Source organism: Ambystoma mexicanum, chromosome 3q, assembly GCF_040938575.1.
Source record: "Ambystoma mexicanum isolate Mex_15411 chromosome 3q, UKY_AmexF1_1, whole genome shotgun sequence".
NCBI classification, from domain to species: domain Eukaryota; kingdom Metazoa; phylum Chordata; class Amphibia; order Caudata; family Ambystomatidae; genus Ambystoma; species Ambystoma mexicanum.
In genome coordinates this window covers 257896327-257921384 of record NC_090926.1, presented here as the reverse complement: position 1 = coordinate 257921384, position 25058 = coordinate 257896327, and the positions used below count along the sequence as shown (strand labels likewise).

Here is a 25058-nt window from a genome sequence, read left to right as displayed (position 1 = left end):
TGCATTATAGTACCTTCAGATTTATTATGGGTCTTCGAAGGGCAACCGCCAATGGAACAGGCAGGCATTGTGGAAAGTTCTGAAAAGTAAAGATCAACAATTCTCTATGAATACCAATGTAAACTCAGAACATGTGACTAGTTCCTTGCATGTACTGTCTTGAACGAAAAGAAATTGGACGCAAAATGATTATGGTACATGGCCTTACCTTGACGAACAAACAGTTAGATCCAGGGATCAGAGTAGTTTCTTGTCGTAGAACAGGGAGCAGTTCACAGGTTGCAAACTGACGAGTTTCCTCGAAGTGGTCACGGAAGTTCACAGAGACGAAGAGCAGATAACCAGCACCTTCACGGGTTGACTAGCAAAGCGCAAAGAAGTGCTCATTAGAAATATGAAGTGGGTTATAAAGAATTCGAAACAGGGGTGTGTTTGTGAATGAATGACGTGTATATGTCGTGGCATTATGTGGATTGCAGGGGGCCGTCCAGCGTGAGGGGGGATGCTTGGCAGGAGACACGGGGTCTGGAGGTAGACATGGGAACAACAACCCATGCTCTGTAGACCACTTTGAAGTGTACATGGTCTTTGGCACCTCTTGGCCTTTATCGCTCCCTGACTGCTCCAGTTGCCAGCACAAGTACCCCGGTGCGAACTGCCTTTGATAGGGCGGGGGTGGATTGGGGCGGTGGTCGTGCAGACAAGACACAGGAAGACTCGTGAATGGAGACACACTTATGTGGATTGCAGGGGGCCGTCCAGCGTGAGGGGGGATGCTTGGCAGGAGACACAGGGTCTGGAGGTAGACATGGGAACAACAACCCATGCTCTGTAGACCACTTTGAAGTGTACATGGTCTTTGGCACCTCTTGGCCTTTATCGCTCCCTGACTGCTCCAGTTGCCAGCACAAGTACCCCGGTGCGAACTGCCTTTGATAGGGCGGGGGTGGATTGGGGCGGTGGTCGTGCAGACAAGACACAGGAAGACTCGTGAATGGAGACACACTTATGTGGATTGCAGGGGGCCGTCCAGCGTGAGGGGGGATGCTTGGCAGGAGACACAGGGTCTGGAGGTAGACATGGGAACAACAACCCATGCTCTGTAGACCACTTTGAAGTGTACATGGTCTTTGGCACCTCTTGGCCTTTATCGCTCCCTGACTGCTCCAGTTGCCAGCACAAGTACCCCGGTGCGAACTGCCTTTGATAGGGCGGGGGGTGGATTGGGGCGGTGGTCGTGCAGACAAGACTCGTTTGCCGCAGGGCCTCACCAAGGAGAGGCCATCTAACTGCATGTAAGAGGCTGGCTGCAGGATCTAGTACATGGAAGGCAGGGGGGTGAGTTTATAAATATCTCACCCTCCCAGGAGAATATATGGGTGCAGTTCACCCTGGAGACCCTGGATGCCTAGGCAGTTAGTCAGCAGCAGGCTGGCCTGTGGTGGCAAGGCGGCACGGGCCAGAGGTGGTCATCTCTGTACCCGGTGCCCAAAAGGATGATTTATTATGATCAACCATATTTACCTATAACCATGTTTTGTATCAATAAAATACAACGGCCTTCCTTTTATTGCCAACGCTTGAACAAATCAAAACAACCATTGTTAAAATATATATTGGGTTTTATTTTGGATCTTAATTTCAATTGAACATAAATGATAAACATTACACATTGTAAATTTGCGGTTGCAGCACATCCAGGGAAAATCTGCGGTATTGTCCACTGTCGCTGGGGAAATGTTGTCTAATGGCAAGTACCGCACAGGCAGGTATTACTCTCCGAACGCGGTGTCCGAGCCTCCCGTGAAGCCACCAAGTGAAGCAACGATAGGCCACCAGCCTGTACCACCTGTGAAAATGAAAGATGCAAACTGTATTAAAATGACAAAACTTTCTAATCACTGTCGATTCAGGTAAAAAATGTCATTCTGCTTTGAAAAAAATTCTATCTAGAAAATGCACAATATGGAACCAATTTACATGCATTCGAATGATATGTAGATGTAATTTTATATGTGGGAGACGACCATGACATAGTAGTGGCATCACTGACATCACAACCAGAGTATACTTACTCGTTACTCGGATTACGCGGACGAACAGTGCCGCGAAGTTCGTGCATAAGCATCATCATCCTCAACACGGTCCGTGAGAGGCAGGCTTCCCTGAACTCTGGCAGCTCAGTGATGCATTGCGGACTTGGCTCGCCTTCCGAAATGTAGGCCAGGCATCCCGAGTTTTCTCGGCAGCAGCAGTTCTCCTCCTCAGTTGGCATTAGCTCGCACCGATTGCACGTGCACCAGGTGGAGATGCCGTCCATGCGACATGGTCCAGGCTCTTCATCCGTTGACTGGTCCTCCCAACTGCCGTCCGAATCCCCATCGTTTTCGCGTGCTTGCCTTTCCAGTAGTTCTTCCTCGGTGTACTCGGGCTCGTACATATATGGCATTATTGTAGCCATTATGTGGTAAAGAAAGTAAAACAATTTATAGCGGTGGTACTGGTATCTGTTCACACGGGCTACAATCAACGAAGGTAGCTGACCAGAGCACAGAAACGAGTCACAGAATACTCAAAGTAACACAGAGAGAGGAATGGATTCGAAAATCTGCTGCTGTGTGTTGTGAAATGGTCTGTTTATACTTATTGAGGAAAGAGGCGTCCTGCCATTTCCATGGCGACACTTCATTAGCTGAGGCGCAGCGATTGTTGACACGAAACGGGAAATGGGCGGTACGCGTCTGCTGATGTCAGGCTCAGGGGCGGGGGATTTGATTTAGTGCCGCAAAAGCAGGTGAGCCAGGGCGATGGGGGGAAATGATAGGATTATCATAAAATGGCGGATGTTTTCGAGTGCGTTAATGGACGAAAAGTCGGGTAAGGTCCATAGGAAAGTTTTCTACGATCTACCGATTTATGCTTAAAAACACATGGCCCAACCATAGGAACAATAAAAAAAAAAGTCCCGGAACTATCCTTTAAATCATAGGGAAGTGAATTATCCATTCGATATAATGAGTTCCCTATTCAGGAAAAAAGGAAGCTCCGCTGGCGGAGACTGCCCTGAGGTAACTATTCCAGGATGGACGAAGAGTCCATATGATAAGGTGGCACAAACGTGGGCATGTGGTGCGGGGTTGAGTGAGACCTGGGATACGAGTATAGGAGAGGCGAGTCCAGACGAGGTGGCGAAGACCCCATTACAGGTGTCGGTAGAGAAGCTGAGAGAGTGTTCGGTGCTGGGAAGAAGGGGTTGGATTCTGTTGCATGCTTTTCGAAAGATGCAACAACAGAATGTGGAATTACAGGCGAATGTCGAAAAACTAGAAAAAGTTGGCTGCTGAAAAACAGATTATGCTAATGCAGCAGCTCCAGAATAAATGATACCACGATAAGGCAGACAAATATCAAGCAGTAGCTGAGCGAGCTGAGGTGAGGGTGGCTTGCTATAAATATCGGAAAAGACGGTGAAGGGTGAACTTGCAGAAAGTGGCAACAGTGATTGCCTTTTCAGGAATGGATTGGGACCCAGATAGATGGGATGGAGATGTATTTGATAGCACTACTACCGATAGTGGTTCTGAGCCAGAGGTTGTTCCCAAACCAGACCCTGGTTGGAAAGAAGTAACGGTCAACCCCGTAGTGCGTAGGAGGATGGCCCGTCATCCTATGAATCCAGGAGGAGTAGTGGTGGATATGACCAAACTCGAGGATTACTCACAACAAGAGATTGGGGAGATCCTTAACAGATTAAAACAGAGGGCCGGCAAATCTTTGTTAGCCTGGATGGTTAGACTATTAGATGGAGGGGCAGCAGGTCTTCTGGTAGATGCTACAGATTCTGTGAGGTTCCTACCCCTGTCACAGGATGTCCAGATACATGAGACCCTAAGTGCAGGCCCTACCTGTGATGCTAATGGAGAAGAGGGGAAAATGTCCATTTTACAGTTAGCACACAGGTGTAATCATAAATACCCGATTACGTCAGATTGGCCGAACGAAGAGAAAAAATGGTACACACTGAAAGAGGCCATTCAGAGATTAAGGGAACATGCTATGAAAAAAGCTATTCATATAGAGACTCCCGAACACATGGGGTTGGTAAATTTAGCTGTATCTGCTCGAAATAATCTTATTCGAACGGCCCCTCCAGCATATAAAAACATTATGATGACCCTATTAGTGGAATGACTGCTAAAGTAACAGATGAGGTGGTGGATGCTGTTAGACAATTGGAAGATCTGGGAGAATGGGAGAAACCAGAGGAACGAACTAGAGAGTGAGAGAGGGAGGGGCGAATTGAAAGACGCACTCCCGGGAAGAGGTTTAATAGCTGAGAATCTCGCATATCCAGAAAGGATATGTTTCTGGCTTAACTAAAAGATGGAGTACCGCGGGAGGAGATTGATGGGATTGAAATGTGTGAAATGTATCAACTGTATAAAAAATGGGGTCTGAATGGAAAGGTATGCTACAAACTATATATATTGGTTTTTATATAGCGCTAAATCGCCTGAGGGCCTCTGAGAGCTCACAGGGACAAAAACAGAACATAAAGACAAAGAGCAAACAAGTGAAATACTCAAATCAACGCAGGAGAAAGATCCGTTTGGACCACTTTTGGACCACCTCCAGAGATGGGTAACGAGGAGAGTACCACTGAATCTAGTGTTGATTGTTCCCCTTACATTATTGGATTCGATATTTTGGAAGGGTTGACCCTTGGATTAGGAGGTAAACTATACCAATTTGGGGTAAGTGCTTTCCCTTGCACACCCGTAATCGTTGGACAGCTAAATATGCCCCCGGTGCAGGTCCCGATAGCCACCAAAAGTGTGTCCATTAAACAGTACTGAATTCCCAGGGACCAGAAAGAAATCCCTGAAACCATTAATGAATATGTGGAAGCCGGTGTGTTAGGTCCTGTAACCACAGCTTGGAAAGATCCAATTTGGCCTGTAAAAAAAAAAACAGACGGTAGCTACATAATGACGGTTGATTACCGCAAATTGAATAAACATACTCCTCCGCTAGTACCGGAGGTACCGGATGCGGTGACTTTGGTGTTAAATGTGCAAAAATGTGAAGGCACTTGGTATGCATTGTTAGATTTAGCTAATGCTTTCTTCACCGTATCCATTGCGGACGAATGCCAAGAACAGTTTTCATTTTCCTGGAATGGGAGGCAGTATACATTTAAACGTTTACCAATGGGCTACATGCATAGTCCAACGATCGGTCACTGGCTGGTGGCAGAGCATTTAGATAAAATTCCATGCAAACCGGATGCACAGATTGTGCATTATATTGACGATATTTTGATTGAAGGTAAAGATGAGAACAGTGTGCGAGTACACTTGGAACTTATCCAAGATGGTTTACGTAAGGAGGGGTGGGAGAATAATGACACCAAAACACAAGGTCCAGCAGAGAGTGATTTTTCTGGGAATACTGTGGCATAATGGACATCGGGAAATGGTGCCAAAAGCCGAGCAAAGGATTCTCGAGTTTACAACTCAGAGCATGAAAAAACAGGCTCAACAGTTTATTGGACTGTTTGGATTCTGGAGACAACATATCCCACATTTGGGATAGATCTTGGCGCCCCTTTACAAAGTCACACGCACAAAAATCAATTTTGAATGGGGTGAGGAGCAAGAAAGGGTGTTCCAACTGGCCAAAGGTAACATCCAAAAAGTACTTGATTCATGGCCGTTGAGGGACAGAGAATTGGAGTTGGATGTATCTGTACAAGATGTTTATGCCAATTGCAGCTTATGGCAAAAACAGGATTAAAAAACGGGTGCCTTTAGGATTTTGGACTCAGAAGTTACCCGATGCAGGTGACAGATTATACTACCTTTGAGAAACAACTGTTAGCGTGCTACTGGGCACAAATAGATACTGAACAGACGGTGGGCCATGATGTATTGCTACGACCTGAAATACCAATCATGCAATGGGTACAGAGCTCTCAAAAAACACATTGCATCGGTCATGCACAAGAGTCTAGTATCATCAAATGGAAACGGTACATTCAAGATCGTGCCAAGACTGGGAAGGGTAGCGTGTCAAAATTACATGAGCAAGCGGCGGGAGTCCCGCTAGTAGGCCTTGAGCCAGAGGGAGAGGGAGAGTTGGCTATTGACGAGTCCCCAGTTAAATGGGGGATCCCATACGCAGAATTAACAAATGACCAAGTTGAACATGCATGGTTTACTGATGGTTCGGCTAAATATGTAGGAGTCGAACGACATTGGAAGTAGCAGCGTACAATCCCAAATTGAGAAAGGTAATAACCACTTCCAGCAAAGGGATGAGTAGCCAGTTCGCGAAGCTCTATGCCGTGTATCAGGCGCTGAAGCAAGAGATGCCTGGGAGTTGTCATTTACACAGATTCATGGTCCTTTGCGAATGGGTTGGTGGTGTGGCTGCCGACTTGGCAGACAAATGGTTGGAGAATTCATGCTAAGAAAGTATGAGGAAAAGAATTGTGGCAAGATATTGCTGATATGCTAATGCATACTACAGTAACTGTATCACGTAGATGCACATTGTGCAACAGACTCAGAACGGTGGTTCAATTCTGTTGCAGACGAACATGCAAATCTATCAATCATGGACGCGAGGGCTTAGAAGGATGATTTGGAAGGGATTGCGAAATTGGCCCACCAAAAAAGTGGACATCTCGGAGAGAAGGCTACTATCAGCTGGGCACAAGACAGGGGTATCAGCATTCCATTGGAAATTGTGAAAATGGTTATCCTACAATGTCCAATGGGCCAAAATCAAAAGTAGAGGGCTATCCCACACATAATTCATGGCACATTAAAGAGAGGTAAATTACCTGGACAAATTTGGCAGATTGATTATATTGGTCCCATGCCCCTTAGCAGAGGATGTCAATATGCGTGCACCATCGGAGACACCTATTCTGGTCACGTAATCGTTTTGCCATGTAAAAGAGCTACCCAATTGAACACGATTACATTTTTGGACCAGGTGGTGGTATATTATGGTATCCCCCTACAAATCCAAATCGCCAGTGGGGCCCACTTAAAGGGAAAAGTGGTACTGGATTATTGTCAGGAAAAAGGAATTGAATGTCACCCTGAGGCTTTACACACACCAATATAACCTTTACCTGGGAACCTGCAGGAAAGCCGGACTGGGACTTCAGCCCCCAAGGAGGTTGTGGTCATAATCCCAACCTCAGTTAAATGCGTCCATATTTACTTCAGCTTTCCCATCTATAGAACCTGGCTGTTCGGGGTTAAGGGGAGTAAGTAGAGGGGCTTTGCATGCTGTGCTTTCTTTGGCATGGTTTCTCTATTCCTTGTCTCATCATGACAATGTGGACGCCTCAAAAGTCGGACCATGGCCAAACCATATACAGGTTTTGCATCCTTAAGCTTTTTACCCACAAGCAAAAGCCTAGGGTTTTGGTAACCATGACATAAATGAGAAACCCCCCCCACCTTTCAGGGAGATTTTGCAAATTCAGGTTTTGGGAAGGGTTGCAAGTATAGAAGGGCTTTGCTGTCCGTTTTCTTGAGCATGACCTCAGCATGCCGAGGATCACCATACAGTGAGCAAAATTTCAGACATACCCCTGGCGAGCGAACACCTATTCTCCAGCTAGTTCTCCTTTTGGTGCTGTGCTCCATAGAATACACTTGAGTCACATGATACATTCAGTCCAATTGTACACAGCTCCGCCACCCTTTCCTTCTGATGCCTTCCCCAGCATCTTATCTATCCTCCACACTCATGCCAACTATTTACCTGACTTTGCTCCTCTGTACCACTACAGAATATTCTATCATACTCCTCCTTTGCCACTCTGACGGAGAAAAGCTCTATGAATGAAAACTATTGGAGGAGGCACTATAAAAACATAACATTCACCCAAGGCGATAAGTTACTTTGAATAGTTTTGTAAATGGAACAAAAACTGAAATTGGAAATTAAACCTATTGTGCTAAAGGTTTCATGTCTTCAGTGTCTGTGCAGTACAGTTTGCAATATACGCTTCGAGAAGAACAAGTTACTTACCCCTGGTAACGTTCTTTCGACTGGAAGTTCCTCCCACGTTTCCTCATCTTTGATATTGGATATCCAGCTTCAGCTGCTTTGGAAAAAGAATTCGGCAGAGGGCGCTGTGCGTCGATGCATTCGACTCTATGTCCCTCGAGGGACTCTGCCTCGAGGATGATGTCATCGAAGGTATATATAGCACGCGCAGCAGACATTGGCTGCAGTTCTGTTTTTCTTACAGTAGAAACTACCCGCATAACCACGGGTTTGACCGTACTAAACTTTGAAGGAGCGAGAGCTCTAATAGCATGGGAAAATTCTACTGTGGGGTAGGCTGGGAGGGCGAAGAGGAATACGTGGGAGGAACATCCAGTCGAAAGAATGTTACCAGGGAAAGTAACTTGTTCTTCGAATGGATTGCATCCTCCCATGTATTTCTCATCTTTGATAGACTCCCAAAGCAGTATTTGATTTGGTGGAGGGAGTACGAATTTAGATTTCAATGGTTTTCATGAACCGAATGGAGAACAGCTTTTCCAAAGGTTCCGTCCTGACCGAGGGAAGACTCAAGGCAGTAATGTTGTGTGAACGTGTGACAAGTAGACCACGTCGCTGGCTCACAAATATTTTTGATCGGTACACCCCTTTGCAGGGCTGTAGAGGTAGCCATGCCCCTGGTGGAATGGGCCCTTAATCCTTCTGGAGGATCCTTGCCCACCAGTCTGTAGCATTCTGAAATTGCCAGAATGATCCACCTGAATAAGGTCCGTTTTGTAACAGCCTAACCCAGTTTGTGACCTGTATAGCCTATAAAGTGCAGATCATCACTACAGAGTCTTGATAGTCTAGATGAACAAGTTACTTTCTTACCTGGTAACGTTCTTTCGATGGGATGTTCCTCCGATGTATTCCACATCCCTGCAGGTAATTACCACAGCTGTGCTGCTTCGGAAACTTTTTCGGCATAGGCGTCCTGCGTCGATACGCTCCCTCGAGGACCTCCTCCGACGGTCTACGTCACCGGATGTTATAAGTAGGACGCACGCCGCCCGTAGCCTCGGTTGTAGTTTTTTCCCCCAGAACGTGTGGCACCAATCTTCTGCCAGAATGATTACAGAAAGCCTTTCGGAAACATAAGCTGCAATTGCATAAGAAATTCTGTAGAGGGGCGGGTAGGGAGGGTACGATGTGGAATATGTCGGAGGAACATCCCATCAAAAGAACGTTACCAGGTAAGAAAGTAACTTGTTCTTCGAGGGGATTGTGTCTTCTGACATATTCCACATCTTTGACAGACTCCCAAAGCAGTACCAACGTAAGGAGGTGGGAAAAGAATTTAGAACTTTTGCCCAATCAAATTGCAGAATAGAGGACTGCCTTGCCAAAGTCCAAATCTTGCCCATGAATAGAGTCAAAGGCATAATGTTTTACAAAAGTATGGACAGAGGCCCATGTGGGCGCTTCGCAAAAATTGCGAATCGGAACAACCCTGTCGTGAGGCCTCTGCCGGAAAGGAAGACAGTAGCCGTGGGCTATGATCGCCAGAACCCACACATCTGAAGTAATGGCACACCATTCTACAGGTTGCTACGCCAGCCTTCCCCCAACCGGCGAATCATGGGACATGGCCTCATGACTGAGCGGAAGCGGCAGTGCCTGAGGGCAAAGAGGCAACTGCCCGAGCGGCTTTTGCACCTCGAGTACCTTGTTTTCCACCGCCGGTATTCCTATGTTGGCCCCTTTGACTGGCAGCCCCCCCCCTCGATCTACTAAAGGAAGAGTAGTATCGAAAGGAGCTTCCCCCCTCCATTGCTGTCCCCTAGGCCGAAAAGGAAGAGGTTGAGGCACTGCAGCGCTTGAGGACTTCACTGCAGCTTTGGAGGTCTGCAACCTCTCAAGGCTCTCGTCAGCCTTGCTGCCAAAAAGATGGACGCCATCAAAGGGCATGTTGAGAAGCCGGGACTGTACATCAGGAGCAAATCCCATCCCCTTCCGCAACCACGCAAACCTGTGCATCTCGGTGCTTGCCGCCAAGGACCGGCTGACGCAGTCTGCCACATCCAGACCAGACTGAACAGACTCTCACATGGCATCCTTGCCATCCTGAATGAGGGCAAGAAAACCATCCCGTTCCTCCCCTTCGGGAATATGTTCAGCCACCAACAACACACAATTCCACAGAGTGTGCGTGAATCTTGCAGGGGCACAAACAGAGTTGGCTGCCTTTAAAGCCATACCCCCAGAAAAAAATGCCTTCTTCGCCCAACCATCAAAGTGTTTGTCGTCCCTATCGGCAGGGATTGTAGGGTACGCCGCCTGCTTTGCTGGGGCCGCAGCCGCCTGCACCACCAAACTCTCCGGAGTAGGGTGCATGGACAAGTAGCAGGGGTCACCACTGGCTGGACGGTATTTTTTCAGCAAAGTCTTGTTCCCTGCCGGGAGACTCTCCGGTGCAGTCCAAGCCGCCGCCACCCTTCTTTGTAAGGCCATGTGAAATAGCAACACCGGTTCAGCGGGTGGACCTTGGTCAAGGACATCTGTCAGGTCATCCTGCAGAAAATCCACAGGTGGAGCAGACCACCCCAGATACTCCGAAACCCTCGACATGAGGCGCCTGTACGAAGATTCAGCATGCGTACCAGGCTCAGGCCTGCCAAACTCAACCTCCGGGGAGGTATCAAGACCACTGGCGTTGTGCAGAGACTGACACAGGTCTTCCAGCTGGCTAAGTCCAGAAAGTCATGAGGAACCTCAGGAGACACCTCATCCTCAGACCCTTCCTCAACCTCTGAAATGTACTCCAAGGGTTGGAACAAGTCCACCCTGGGAGGAGGAACAGAGTATGGGTCGAGAATAGGGCGCCTTCCTAGGAGCTTCTACAGCTCTCCAGGGTATGTCCGGCAATAAGTCCTCCAAATGTGTCGAAGGCGTCAATGGGAGTGGCGTCAACGTCGATGTCAACGTCGGCCGACAACTTCGACAGCCAGAGCCCAGAGCGTGTCCTTTGACGGCCTCGGCGCCGGAACCTCGGGAAAGTCCTTCGACGGACATGGTGCCGATGGCATCGATGCCTTCTTCGAAGACCTCACAGGCTCCAACGGTCTCGACGGCATCGAGGACCGGGACCTGGAACGGGCACGATGGCGATCCTCCTTGTCCGACCGGGACCTCAAAGGTTCCCGGTGATCACGCTGACCGCCGAAGCCCAAAGGCATGCGAGCAGTGGCTCTAGAGCGTTCCTTGCCGGCTTCTCTCGAAGGCGCGGTCGGAACTGTGCCCTGCGACTCAAAAATCGCCATCATCTCCTTACGGAAGGCGTCCCATTCTTCCGGAGATTAATGCTTGGTGGGACAAGCAACCCGCCGTCTGGCGGAGTCCTCAGGCAAGGATGGGGAAGGCGACGGATGACAGCGCTTCCGTGCATGCCTCGAAGAGGCCGAGGAATGGTGGGACCCACTCCTGGAACAAGACCCCCCTGGACTTACGCCGACGTGGAGAGTTGCTCCTCGAATCGCTGGTCGAAAGTCCAGCGGGCTTCAATTTACAAGGTTTGGAAACCCTACCGGCCGACAGCTTCTTCTTCCGCTCCTGCAAGGCCATCGACGTCAAAGACTGGCACTCGTTGCAGTCATCCATGGCGTGGCTCTCACCGAGGCACCAAAGGCAGACGTTGTGCGGGCCCGTCAGAGACCTCTTGGAAGTGCAATCCCGACACTTCTTGAAGCCAGACTTCGGGGTAGCAGAAGACGAAGACATATTCTCGTATTTTGAACACAACGATATTCGAAGAACCGATTCACAAGGGAGAACCGAGGCGCACCGAGATTCCGAAACAAATACGTTTGAGGAAAAACAGAACTGAGGCTACGTGCGTCCTACTTATAACATCCGGTGACGTCGACCGTCGGAGGAGGTCCTCGGGAGAGCGTATCGACGTCATCGACGCAGGACGCCTACGCGGAAAATGTTTCCGAAGCAGCACAGCTGTGGTAATTACCTGTCAAAGATGTGGAATACGTTGGAGGACACAATCCCCTCGAAATGTAAAAGCTCAGAGCTCTGTGTGGATCCAATCTATGTAATCTCTCCTCCTCTTTGCCAGGAGGAGGTGGAGGATAAAAAGTGGGTAAAACAATTTTCTGTCCTACATGAAAATCAGAAATGATTTTGGGGAAAAACGAAGGCTTAACCCTCAGAACATCCCTATCCTTATAGAAGATCGCAAAGGGTGGCTTGGATGAAAGTGTCTGCAATTCACTCACTCTACGTGCTGAAGTTAATACTACCAAGAAAATGGTTTTAAATTTTAACAACCTTAATGGACCTGAATGTAAAGTTTCAAAGGGTACACACATTAGAAATGTTAGTACCAGATTAAGGTCCCAAACTGGAATCTGGAAAAGAGATGCAGGGAACACATTGGTGAGTCCCTTTAGAAATTGTGTCACCAGTGCAATTTTTAAATATGAACATTCTTCTGAGATGGATAGCGCTGCCAAATAGCCCTTAATCGTTCCAACCTGGAGCCCCAGATTGGCCAAGGATAGTAGAAAGGATAATACTTCTGGTGTTTTGCACAGAAAAGGGTCTACATTCTTGTCTTTGCACCAGCTGCAGAATTTGTTCCAACAGCAACGGTACAAGGACTTTGTTGCTGTCCTTCTGGTTGAAAGCAAAATCTCCATTACATCATCCAGGAGGTCCCAATCTGATCTCAGCCTTTCAGAAACCATGCATGAAGGCTCTCGCGAGAGAAGGTCCTCTCTTAGTGGAAGACATGTTGGCGGGCAGATGGACATATCCAGAAGGTCCGTGTACCACGTCCTCCTGGACCAATCCGAGGCAATTAGGATCATGTGTTTCCCGAACGTTCTAAACCTCCTGATCATGTGAGGAATGACGGATACTGCAGGAAATGCATACAAGAGTGGAAACTCCCAGTCCACTACGAATGCGTCCCCTAGAGCTCCTCTTGGAGGAGCTTCCCTGGAGCAGTACAGTTCGCACTTCCGGTTGACCCTGGTTGCGAACAGATCCACTTGAGGGGTTCCCCAAAGGGTGAAGAACTCTTGAAGGACTTCCTGAGCTAGTTACCACTCTAGGGAGACTGTGTTCTGCCTACTCAGAGCATCTGTCATGATGCCTGCTCCCGAGGAGCCAGGTCAGGCCCAGCGTCCCCGGAAGCAGTCTTCATACTCACCAAGCAGGACCCAGCAAACCCCTATAGGGGCTCTTTGGACCTTGTCCTGGCGCCAATAAAGGCATCTGTCCTGGCGCCTTAGGCGCCAGGCTCATCATGGCAGAACATATCGTAATGCTTGGGTGAACTTACCTGAGGCAGACCATGCTGCATACTCACCCGAGGCAGACCATGCTGTCTGAAGCTCCAACCCAACTAAGGCTGGGGAGGAACTATTTTCTTTCAGGAACGCTTTTCTTACTTGGGTGGGGCCAGTGGAAGAACACTCACCTGAAGCTCTTCCAAGGCTATTTAAACCACGCCCGGATGGCCACACGTGCTTCGCATTATTCTGCATCTGCAGCAGGACGCTCACCGAGTCGGCTCCTGCATCCTGGCTCCTGCCACGCCCGCCAGCACCTGGAACACCTGCAAGGAGAGAAAGGCAAGCATTAGGACATTACCTACCTTCATCCAGCATCCGGATTCTTCACTCCGTCGATCCTGCAAAAGAAAGTCAAGGGTTAGAAACGCATTTCATCGCTCGCTGCAGCGCCGCTTCCACTTACCTTCACGTGGCGCTGTCTAGCTCTTCAGCGGTCATAGGCGATATCGGCCGCATCCCAGCACCTACGGAAAAGAAAGACAATAGTTAGAAGCGCTCGCTTCTCACGCTGCCGCGCCGCTTCCACTTACCTTCACGTGGCACCGGCAACCTTTTCAGCGCCCATAGGCGACATCGGTCGCATTCAAGACCTATGGAGAAAAAGGACAAAACAAGGTGAGCAACGAACTAATTGCAAAAGGACAGATTACTCACCTTAAGTCTTACCTGAATTTTGTTGGGACCTCAGTTCCCTTTTTGGGTCGGAGCGGCTTTTCTGGCTTTTCCGTACCCCGGCCCCTATGGGGCATTAAGACACACTCATTAAGGTGTCGGAGGAAACCACTACGGCACACCTTCATTAAAAGTACTCACCTGAGCTTACCTCGGCGAATCCATTCCTCCACACGGATTCCTCACCTAGTCCCTGAAAATTAAACAAAGGCCAAGGGACAAATAAGACTTGATCTTTTGAACTATATACTTACGGCAGCATTTTGGTAAAGGCAAGCAGACATTGAACCCTCGCCAAATCCGAGATCCAGTGAAGTAACTGGAAATCAACGCGCCCCTGCGTCAGAAGCAAGATGGAGAGCTCGTCCATACAGAAATTAAGGCGAGAGTCTGCGGAAGGCACAGCTAGGGTTCGAGAAGGGGAAAAAGGGGGGGAATCTCACACACAATCCTAGCAGACAGTTAACTCCCTTTTCCCCATCTACAGAAGGATTATTCTACAGGCCAGACAGACGAGGTTTGGGGGTCCAGTCCAGTCCATCTTCCAAGCACTACGCTTTACCGTGGAAGAAGTTGTAGCAGTCCAGAACGGGTCGGCGCCTCTGTGGGAATCAGGTGAGCGTTACAGCGTCTGCTGCTGTGTTCTCTTGTCCGGCTAGGTGAAGTGCCGATAGAGAGATTCCTTCTTGAATTGCCCAGTACCAGAGCTGCATTGCCTCTCTGCACAGTGATAGTGACCCTAAACCACCTCTCTTGTTGAGGTAGTACATGGCCACTGTGTTGTCCGTCATTATCAGGACACATTCTTTCCCCGTACAGAGGGCAGAAAGGCCTTCGGTGCAAGTCTGATTGCCCTCAGCTCCAAAAGGTTGATATGTAGTTTGGACTCCGATGGAGACCAACGACTGTTGAGAGTCAAATCGTTGGTGTGGGAACCCCACCCCGTTAGTGAGGCGTTTGTCACTGTTATCCCCGGCCATGGTGGGCAAAAGGGTTCTCCCTTCAGAATGCTGTCCTTGCAGGTCCACCTCAGGAGATCCCATGCGACCCTGCTTGGAACCAGAAGTAGGTCTGACATGTTCCCTGAGAACTGGGACCATTGTGTCATGAGGGCCCATTGAAGGGACCTCATTCTCAGGTGGGCCTCTGGCACCAGAAAAATGCAGGAGGCAGAGAAACCTAAAAAAAATAGGATAGAAGGCCGGGAGATGCTGGGCACTCAAACTTGGTGACCATCTACAGAATGTCTTGAGCCCTCAACTCAGGTGGCAAGCTCTTTCCCAAGGATGTATCCAGTACAGCCCCGATGAACTGGAGCTTTTGAGAAGGTGTCATTTGGGACTTCTTGTAATTGAGGGAGAAGCCCAGTCTGAAGAGCGTGGCAGGTGACGTTGAGATGGTGCAGGGCTTGTTTGGGAGAACGCGCCCTGATCAGCCACACATCCAGGTAGGGGTAGACGTGAATCCACTCCCCCACCACTCCCTCGCTTGAGACTCGATGCCACCACCGCCATCAGTTTGGTGAAAGCCCTAGGGGCAGAGATTAGTCTGAATGGCAGAACTCGAAACGGATAATGAGAACCACCAACAGGGAAGCTCAGGTATTTTCTGTGATTGAGATGGATTTGCACTGACCAATGACACCACCCAATCCTGGAGTTGGAGAGCCTGAAGGATCTGAGCAAGTGTGACCATCTTGAACTTGTCCTTACTGAGGAACTTGTTCAAGTAACTCAAGTCCAAGATAGGTCCCAGTACTCCGTCCTTCTTGGGTATTAGGAAATGTGGAGAATATCATCTTGTTCCTTTCCGCTACAGGCACCGGTTCTATAGTGCCTTTCAGGGTCAAAATGTCCTGCATAAGGAGCGGATGTAGAATCCTCAAACATTGGCTACCCGGTGGATGTTTCTGAGGTCTCTGAATGAAAGGAAGGCAGTAACCGTGGGCTATGGTTTCCAGTGCCCAAGCATCCGAAGTAATGTCTCGCCTTTCTTCCAGATGCTGAGACAGTCTGGAATGTGCTCTGCCGTCATGGAAATGCAGTCCCATAGAGTGAATGAGAATTGTGCAAGGGCACATGTGAAGTCGGCTGATTTTAGAGCCATACTCCTTGCAGAAAATACTTTTCTTGCCCATCCATCTAACTCTTGTCATCCCTATCTGGGGGGATAGTAGGATAAGCTGCTTGCTTGTCCCAATTTGCTGCCACCCTTTATTGGAGAGCGATCTGAAATGGTAAAATAGGATCCATCTGCGAACCCTTATCAAGGATGTCTGTCAGATCATCCTGTGCAAAGGGGAGGGAAGGCCTACTCCATCCCATATAGTCTACCACTTTAGACAGTAGCTGTATATATGAAGCATCCTGCCTGTACCACCAGACTCTCTGGAGTGGGGAGTTTAGACAGGTAGACGGGGTCACTACTGGAAGGTGCACACCAGCCTCAGGTCTAAGAAAATCCAGCTCAGGTGAGGTGTCTACCCCACTGGCCATTTGTAAATTATCATAGAGGTCTTTCAACCTAGATTCTTCTGAAGTAAAGCTCTCAGGCAAATTTGGTGTACCAAATTGGAGACCAAAAGGTGCATCATAGTGTGATGGTTCATTTTCCTCATAAATTGAGGGGAGACTTGAAATAATCTTTCCTTGGTAAAGGAATATAGTTACTTTTTGGTATCGGCATTGAAGGCTTAACAAAAAGTGGATTAGACGCTTGAGGAGTTGTCAGAATCTTTTTTGGCCAAGATGGCGGGGTTGGTGTTGACGGTACAGCTGGCGTCGAGGGCTCTACTGGTGTTGGGCAGAAACCTGTGCAGTTCCCTTAGGGACCACTGCAAAAGATTTAGGACTACAGGTGGTTGGCAGTAAAACCAATTGGTAGCAGTCTGTACCACCCAGATTTACCTGGTAGCTGTGGCTGAGCAGTCAGACCACTCTCAAGATGAGTTAGGCAGTATATAGATTATACACAATAGGTACAGAGATACAGTAGCACAAGCAAACACTGACCAGAGCTTTGGTGTAAAGGTATATAATTATTTATTTAAAGACACACTTGTAAATTACACTAGCACACAAGAGGTAAATAAATTCAACACACAGTCACTATTATATTACTTATTAGACAAGTCTTAATGAGAAACACCACTTATTTTTAGACAGAGGTGAGCGCTTAACTGTTAGGGAGAATTCTCTGTTTAGGCTGAATTTCCTAACCTAATGAGTCCCTCAGCAGCTTTGCTGGATTTTTGGGGTTTATTTTTTTCTTCTGCCAAGAGTGAGACTCTTTTACCCTCACTCTTGGGCATGTTTGAGTGTGTTTCTTTGACTCTAGACGTGTATAATGGGCTATGGGGTCTTTTACTCCATACGGCTTCATGTGTTTTTGTGATGTGTGTTACACAGCACTCTCAGTGCAGTAACACAGGGGTGTCATAGTGACTCCCCAGTATAGACTCCATACCCTGGGACTGACTACTGTCTCCCAGGGCCTGTAAAGTCACCATTGACTTTACTAGTCTTAAATTCTGAACAGAACCAATACAAACCATCATATTGTGGACGTACTGGCTGGGGCAATTCAATTGCCCCGGGGTCTGTTAGTCGAGGGGGCACGTCTCTGTCCACCCTGATCGGGTTTTGGCTGGTGGCAGTGGATACTACTTTTTATATTCAACCGCGAATATTTCTCTATGGGATTTTCCCATTGTTCGAGGCTACTATCTTTATTTAATTACGATAGCCTCCAACATACCACAGGTTTATTTAATTAATTCTCCGGTTTTTTTTGCCAAAACTCGGTTCTAAAATGGCGTTTGTGTTCTCTTCTGTGACTCCAACCCAAGTCGAGCCCTTTGTTCCACTTTTTGGCGGGCTTCTCCACATAAGCCCTCCAAAGTGGTGACACTCTGAAGGGGTACTTAGGACGGGTGGAGGGGGATTTAGGCACCCTGGACTGAGTTGCCTAGGCAACTCAAGTCGCACTCCGTCCTGATTGGCCCAAGTGGTGAGCCGGCCGGCTCACCACTTAGCATGTTTGAGTGACAGCTAGGCTGAGTGAATGGGGGTTTTCTGCATAAAAGCAGGGCTTGGGGGACTGGAACTTCAGAAGTCGCCACAGGACCTAAGAATCCGACGAGGGAAAAGCTGAGCCGACCTGTCACGACACCACCGGTGGAGCCCTGGTGGACCGTCTCTCCACTTTTTCCAACGACAGAGGAGATCTCCCGCCGGAGAGTCTTCTTCCTTTGACTGGTGGGGATAACCAGTTTCACCGTCTTTTTCGCCTCCCCGACGTATCTCGTGGCCGCCTTGCCTGTGCCAAGCACCCCGGCAACCGGGATACCACGTTTTACCATGACCGTAAATTAAAGGGTAATACCTTTAACCGGAAAACTCTGCGGCTGGTTTCTTCCCTGGCAGTGCAACGACCTTCATCTTTCCTCCAAGTCGAGATCTTCTCTTCCCCTGGACGACGACGAGACTTGCACCCGCTGCCAGAACAACTGTACCCGCTGGAGGATCCTTCCCACTTAAGGTACCGTGTCCCACCCGGCTTCCCTTGCCTCCGACTGTACGGGGTAGATTTAGCCCCGGCTAAACTTTTCTGAGCCTCTCTAAACTCTTTTCGAACTCTCTGCAAGACTTTCTAAGCCTATTGTAACTGTGTGATCTTGGGCGCATTTGTGCTCTGCTCTCTCTAAAAGTGGGCCCAGCCTATGGACTTTGGCTCACAAGTGACTTTTGCTCTTCTGCCTTGCTAATAGTGTTCTTAAACCTTAGAGTGGCGTACGTTCCTATATTCTGTCTTTTTCCCTCCCTTCTTCATAAACTTATTGGAGTGCCATCTATAGTTAAGCGCTCACCTCTGTATGGAAATAAGTGGTGTTAACTAAGACTTCTCTGATAAGGAACAAGGGTTGTATATATTATAATAGTAGCTGTGTTTAGAGTGTTTTACCATAAGAGTGCTGGAGTGTTTCAAACAGTGTGTTTTTAAATAAATAATTATATACTTTGATACCAAAGCTCTGGTCAGTGTTTGCTTGTATTGTTGTATCTGAGTACCTATTGTGTATACTTTGCATACTGCCTAACTCTTCTTGAGGGAAGTCTGACTGCTCAGCCACAGCTACCAAGTGAATCTGGGTGGTACAGACTGCTACCAAGTGGGTTTACTGCGAACACCTGTAGTCCTAAATCTTTTGCAGTGTTCCCAAAGGGAACTGCACAGGTTTCTGCCTAACATTAACATAAAAAGGCACTCTAATAAGTTATTAAAAAAGGGAGGGAAAAAGGCAGGGTTATGAAAGCACACAAATTTCAATACTTTTCAAAGAACCACAGTGAGCCAGGTTAGGCAAAGTCTACTTGAGAGCAAGGAAGTTCAAATGCCAGGCCCACTCTTAGAGAGAGCAAGCGAAATGTGTCCTGGATCACATAGTGGGGTTATGCCCAAAGAGTCTTTGTAGAAAGTTCACAAAAGATTGCGATCAAGTCAGGAAAAGTTAGTTAATATGTCCCAGGCTAGCCCAGGTTAGAAAGTCGAGGATTTACTGTCACCCCGAACGATCTGTCGTAAGGGAAGCCAGGCGGGACACAGTACCTGAAAGTAGGAAGAACGCTCCAGCGGGGGCAGTTGTTCCTGGCAGCAGTTGCAAGTCGGTGTTTCGTCCAGAGGAAGAGGAGGTCTCGACGTGGAGGAAAACTGAAGGTCGTTGCGCTGCCAGGGAATAAACCAGCCGCGGAGTTTCCCGGTTACAAGGTGCCACCCTTTTCTTCGCGGTAGTGGTAAACTGTGGTATTCCGGTTGCCGGGGTGATTGGCACGGGCAAGGCGGCCACGAGATGGTCCAGGAAGGCGGAAAGACGGGCACACTGGTTATCCCCACCAGTCAAAGGAAGAAGACTCTCCGGGCTGGAGATCTCCTCTGTCGTCGGGAAAAGTGGTGAGACGGTTCAGCAGGGCTCCACCGGTGGTGTCGTTGTTGCAGGTCGGCCCGGCTTCTCCCTCCTCAGATTCTTTAGGTCCTGTGGCGACTTCTGAAGTTCAAGTCCCCAAAGCCCTGCTTTTATGCAGCAAACCCCCATTCATTTAGCCCAGCTGTCAAACATGCTAAGTGGTGAGTGCGTCTTGAGTTGCCAAGGCAACTCAGTCCAGGGTGCCTAAACCCCTTCCCACACCCCCTGTGGTACCCGGACAGAGTGGCACCACTTTTGGAGGCTTCTGTGGAGAAGACCGCCAAAAAGTGGAACAAAGGGCTCGACTTGGGTTGGAGTCACAGAAGAGAACACAAACGCCATTTTGGAACCATGTTTCGGCAAAAAATACCAACCAGTGAATTTATAATAATTTAATAAACCGGCGGTATGTTCGAGGCTATATTAAAAAGTGGTAGCCTCGAACAATGGGAAATGCCCATAGGAATATATTTGCGGTCGAATATAAAAAGTAGTATCCACTGCCACCAGCAAAAACTCGGTTGGGGAGGGGGTGATGGACAGTGGCCCCTCGAACAACAGACCCCGGGCCAATCGAATTGCCCCAGCCAGTACGTCCAGAATATGATGGTTTGTACTGGTTCTGTTCACAATTTAAGACTAGTAAAGCCAATGGTGACTTTACATGCCCTGAGAGACAGTGGTCAGTCCCAGGGTACGGAGTCTATGTTTGGGGGGTCGCTACGACACCCCTGGGTTACGGCCCAGAGGGTGCTGTGTAAACCACATACGAAAAACACATGAAGCCCTATGCAGTAAAGGAACCCATAGCCCAAAAAACACATACAAAGTCAAAGGAACACCTCAAATCATGTCTAAGAGTGGGAGGAAAAGAGTCTCACTCTTAGCAGGAGAAAATAATAAACCCCAAAAATCCAGCAAACCTGCTGGGGGACTCACTAGGTTTCGGAAATTAGCCTTTACAGAGAATTCTCCACAACAACTGGCATCGAGGGCTCTACTCGCGTTGAGGGCGCAGCCGGCGTCAATTGTGTCCCCGATGTCGAGAGCTTAGCTGGTGTCGAGGGCGCAGCCAGCTTCGACGACCTCGACCCATGTGTTGGTTTTACGGCTTGAAGGATCCGTCGATGACTTATCGTGTCGAGGCCTCGACAGCTCCCATTGAGGATCTGGCACTTGTCCCGGGCTCGAGGGCGTGCAGGATCAAGACCCTTCCTTACCGGCTTCCTTGGAAGGTGTGGTTGGAGCATGGCTTGCAAATGGTTTTTGTTTTTGAAATATTTTCAGCATTTCGGACCTAAATGCTTCCCATTCGGCAGGTGTGGAGTTTTTTTGTGGGGCAAGATACCCTCTCAGGGGAGGTGTCTGACGACGAAGTCGAAGAAGGCAACCTGTGGTGCCTCTTTTTACTTTCTCGACAATGAGGCGAGGTGCAAGCCACTCCTCGATCTTAATCTTAATCTTTTAACCTTCTTCCTCCGAGGCGAGTCTCCTTTCGGCTCGTCGGACGAAGGTTTCTTCGACGGGGTAGATGGAGATTTTTTTTAGGTTTTTACCTACCGCCAATTTCCCCTTTCGCTCCTTCAGGGCCTTTCCGGCTGGCACTTGGAGCAGGCCGCGGGTGTCATGCTCCACCCTGAGACACCAGAGACAAACCCTGTGTGGGTCGGTTAACAACATCTTAGAACACATCTTGAATCCGGTCTTCGGGGTATTCGGTGTCGATGTAGAAGACATTATCGCGAAGAACAAAGGAAGGCGCCATAGTTTTCTCAAAGTGTTAGCTTACGCAGAACAACGGAACCGAAGCCAACGGGCACTGTGTGTGCTATATATGCCTTCGATGACATCCTTGAGATGGAGGCCAGTGAGGGACATGGAATACATGGGTGGACACAATCCATTCGAAGAGTATAAATAGGGATGCAAAAGCTGTGCCCCAAACATACCTCTGCAAGGTAAATTCTACATATGTGAGCGCTCTGATATTTCTGACTTTAAAATAATAGTGCTCCTTGCACCATTAAAGGTTGCGGTGAAAATCTTGCAAATATGAAACCTGCACAAGCTTTCACAAATTATTTTTTTTTTTTCATAAACAAGACTGTTTAGCAAACAACCCCAAAGACTGAAAATATACAGTTTAGAGTTCTTAAACACCAACTTTTTAAATACATTTTATGAGTTTAAAAAAGTTAGAATAGTAAATACAATTTTCAGACGAGAGATTCCATCCCGCTTTCCCTTTTATTCATTAAAAAAAATACCTTGCCTTTCAGCGTGAAGTAAATATTTTACCAGATAGACTGCAAACTGATAATTACCAATTTTCACCTGCAAACATTATTTTGCTGAACTTGTGAAGTCAGAGGACGCAATTGCAGCTGGTGAGCAGAAGTGGGACAGTGACTGATAATTGTGGAGATCAGTGATTGCGCTCTCACCTTGTAGGCGCTAGCTGCAGGGTCGCTGAAGATGCGATTGAAGAGGTGGAAAACAGACAGCTGGAAAAGGAGGCCCTCCATTTTGATATCGTAGCTGATGCGGTGCAGCATCTTCACCACACAGTGGTTGGTGTGGGTGCTGTTCTCTTGGTAGTGCTTCAAAAGCAGGACGTAGGTTTTGATGGTGTTTGGGGTGGCAAACCTGTGGGAGAGAATACCCAACGAACACAAAGGATGAGCTCTGTAGTTGCACCTACCCAAAAAGAGGGCTTTATATCACTAGTAAAATCATACCACCAGCACCATCCCAAACCTAATATCTAGACTTCATGCAGCAGTGCAGTAACACACCAGGGTTTTAAACTTTGGGTACAGGGGCAGGTGGGGGCACTAAAACCAGTGAAACAGGAATCCTCTTATGAAGAAATAGCCAAAGGGAATACATTGCTTTCTCACCAGAGGTTCGTCTTCCTCTTACTGAGAAAAGTAAGTCCACTCTTATTTCAAAATTGTATATTACTCCTACTCACAGTGATGAGCTAACCTTTGCACAATAAAAAAACAAAAAAAAACAAAAGGTGATTGTCAATGACAACTTGGCCAGGCCAGAAGGCCGCGCCCAAAACGACTGCTGATTTGAATGAAATTTGAAAAATGCATTTTTCAGGCTGAGCACCACTGGCATAGCTCTGTCCTGAGCCCACGCATGACAGAAGTCTGTTCACTGTATACTGATAAACCAAGTGTGATCAAACATTACTTTTGAAGACAAATGCTGGTGATGTAGAGTCATGGTCTATTTAATGGATTATGGATACATTAAAGTGTGTTGGAGAAGGGCAGTTTCTGGGGGTAAGAAAAGGGGATAAACATTACTGAGATAAACAGTACTGGAACAACACAATTGGCTAAAGAGGGTTGGGGGCAGCAAGGGACAAGAACAGGGGCAGAAAAGAACAAGGTGCTAGGGGGCAACAAAAAAGGACTAAATGGGGCTGGTGGGCAACAATTGGCTAAAGGATTTGAGGGCTACAAAAGGGGCATGAACAGGGGCTAAAAGGGTCTGCGGAACCGGAATGGGGCTAAATGGGGCAAGAACAGGGATTAAAAAGGGACAAGAACCAAGCTATGGGCAACAAACTGGGCAAAATGCACCTGGGGGCAGCTAAAAGGGTTAAGGGGCACCAAAGGTTCTGGGGGCAGCTAATAGGGTTAAGAGGCAACAAAAGGGGCTAAATGGGACTAAAAGGGGCAAATCGGGTCTGGGGCAGTTCAAGGGGTTGGGGCAACCAAAGGGCATAAAAGGTACTGGGAGGAGAAAATAAGGGGCTCACTTACCTTTTTGAATTTGCCGCTGCAATACCAGGAAGTGTTCCATTCGTCCTCTGGTTGGGGCGGGACCAACACAAAAAAATACGGACTCCTGGTGTGCCAGCAGCACTTAAAGGAGCATGTCTGCCTGACTTCCTGCCCTGCCCCAGACAATCAATTAGTGGCTGGGGATGGGACCGGCAGTCATGCAGCAGGGACAGGAAGACAGGCAGACGCGGTCCTTTAAATGCTGTCGGCACCTTTATAGGAGCATGTCTTCGTAAAAAAGAAAATGTTTAATGTAAGGAGTGGACGGGCACCCAGTGGGGGTTTGTGGCCGAGAGGGGGGGGGGTCAGGCCAAAGCCCTAGATGGGGCTCAGGTTGGCCCGAGTCCTGCTCACCCAGCTCCAATTATTATTTTCCCTCCTTATTCCTCCTCCCTTAGTCCCGGCTTGCCCTGTGTAAGCTTCATTTCTCCATTACGGTTCAGATGCACGAGTTGGGCTGATCCCCGCGAGAGCTGTCCTTGGATCTTCATTTATCCTGGGCGACCATTGCCACCCTGCAACTAATTTTCTCCATGTTCCTACCACTACAGGTACCACATGCAAATTATACTCCCTCCTCCCTAATGCCTTTTGTTTTCAAAATTGTGCCAGCCACGACCCTGCTTACATTAGAAGCCTTTGTTTCCCTTTGTTCCCCTCTTCGTTGAATTTACACCACAGTGAGTCAGAGCACCTGCCAAGACACACCGATGGTGGACAATTACCGATGCCAACCTGAGCATTGAAAGAATCCCAACATATCTGGAAACAGCACCACAGATTCCCGCGGTCTCTGATGTTTATACAGGGTGAGTAGTCTGTGGGTTTTAATTTGGATCAGCAGCATGAATCATCATTTTTACCTTAGAATATGTCCCATAGAGTGCCTTTAGTACAATTTTGTTCTATTTTTTCTACCCCCTATAGTGTGAAAAATCCTATCACAACACTCCTGCCCTGAGGAAGGCTCTAACTACGGATGCCAGACGTACTGGCACGCCGAAACGTGTTCCCATGTTTGGTTCCTTTCCTTATGGAATAGCATTGAGAACAGCAATTTGTCTCCTGCAGGGGTATCTAACTTGGCAATTATCATTTGAATTGCTCTAATGATGGTCTTTTTCTGTTCTTTTGTAACCCATGTATGTATTATGATCGTTTTCTTATGTCTTTTGTTTTTCCAATACTTTTACCAAGTTTATGTAAGGAACAAGTTACTTACCTGTAGCTGTTGTTCTC

The 25058-nt window shown here is 48.0% G+C and overlaps 1 protein-coding gene across 3 annotated transcripts in view; it reads right to left on the bottom strand.

Moving 5' to 3' along the window:
* Positions 1–25058, bottom strand: part of TIMELESS (timeless circadian regulator) — a 1506051-nt gene that overhangs the window by 489608 nt on the left and 991385 nt on the right. For all 3 annotated transcript variants that reach the window (XM_069653695.1, XM_069653693.1, XM_069653694.1), the window contains one exon: positions 22461–22662. In XM_069653695.1, the coding sequence (XP_069509796.1) occupies positions 22461–22662 (202 nt within the window). The remainder of the gene's footprint in view (positions 1–22460; positions 22663–25058) is intronic.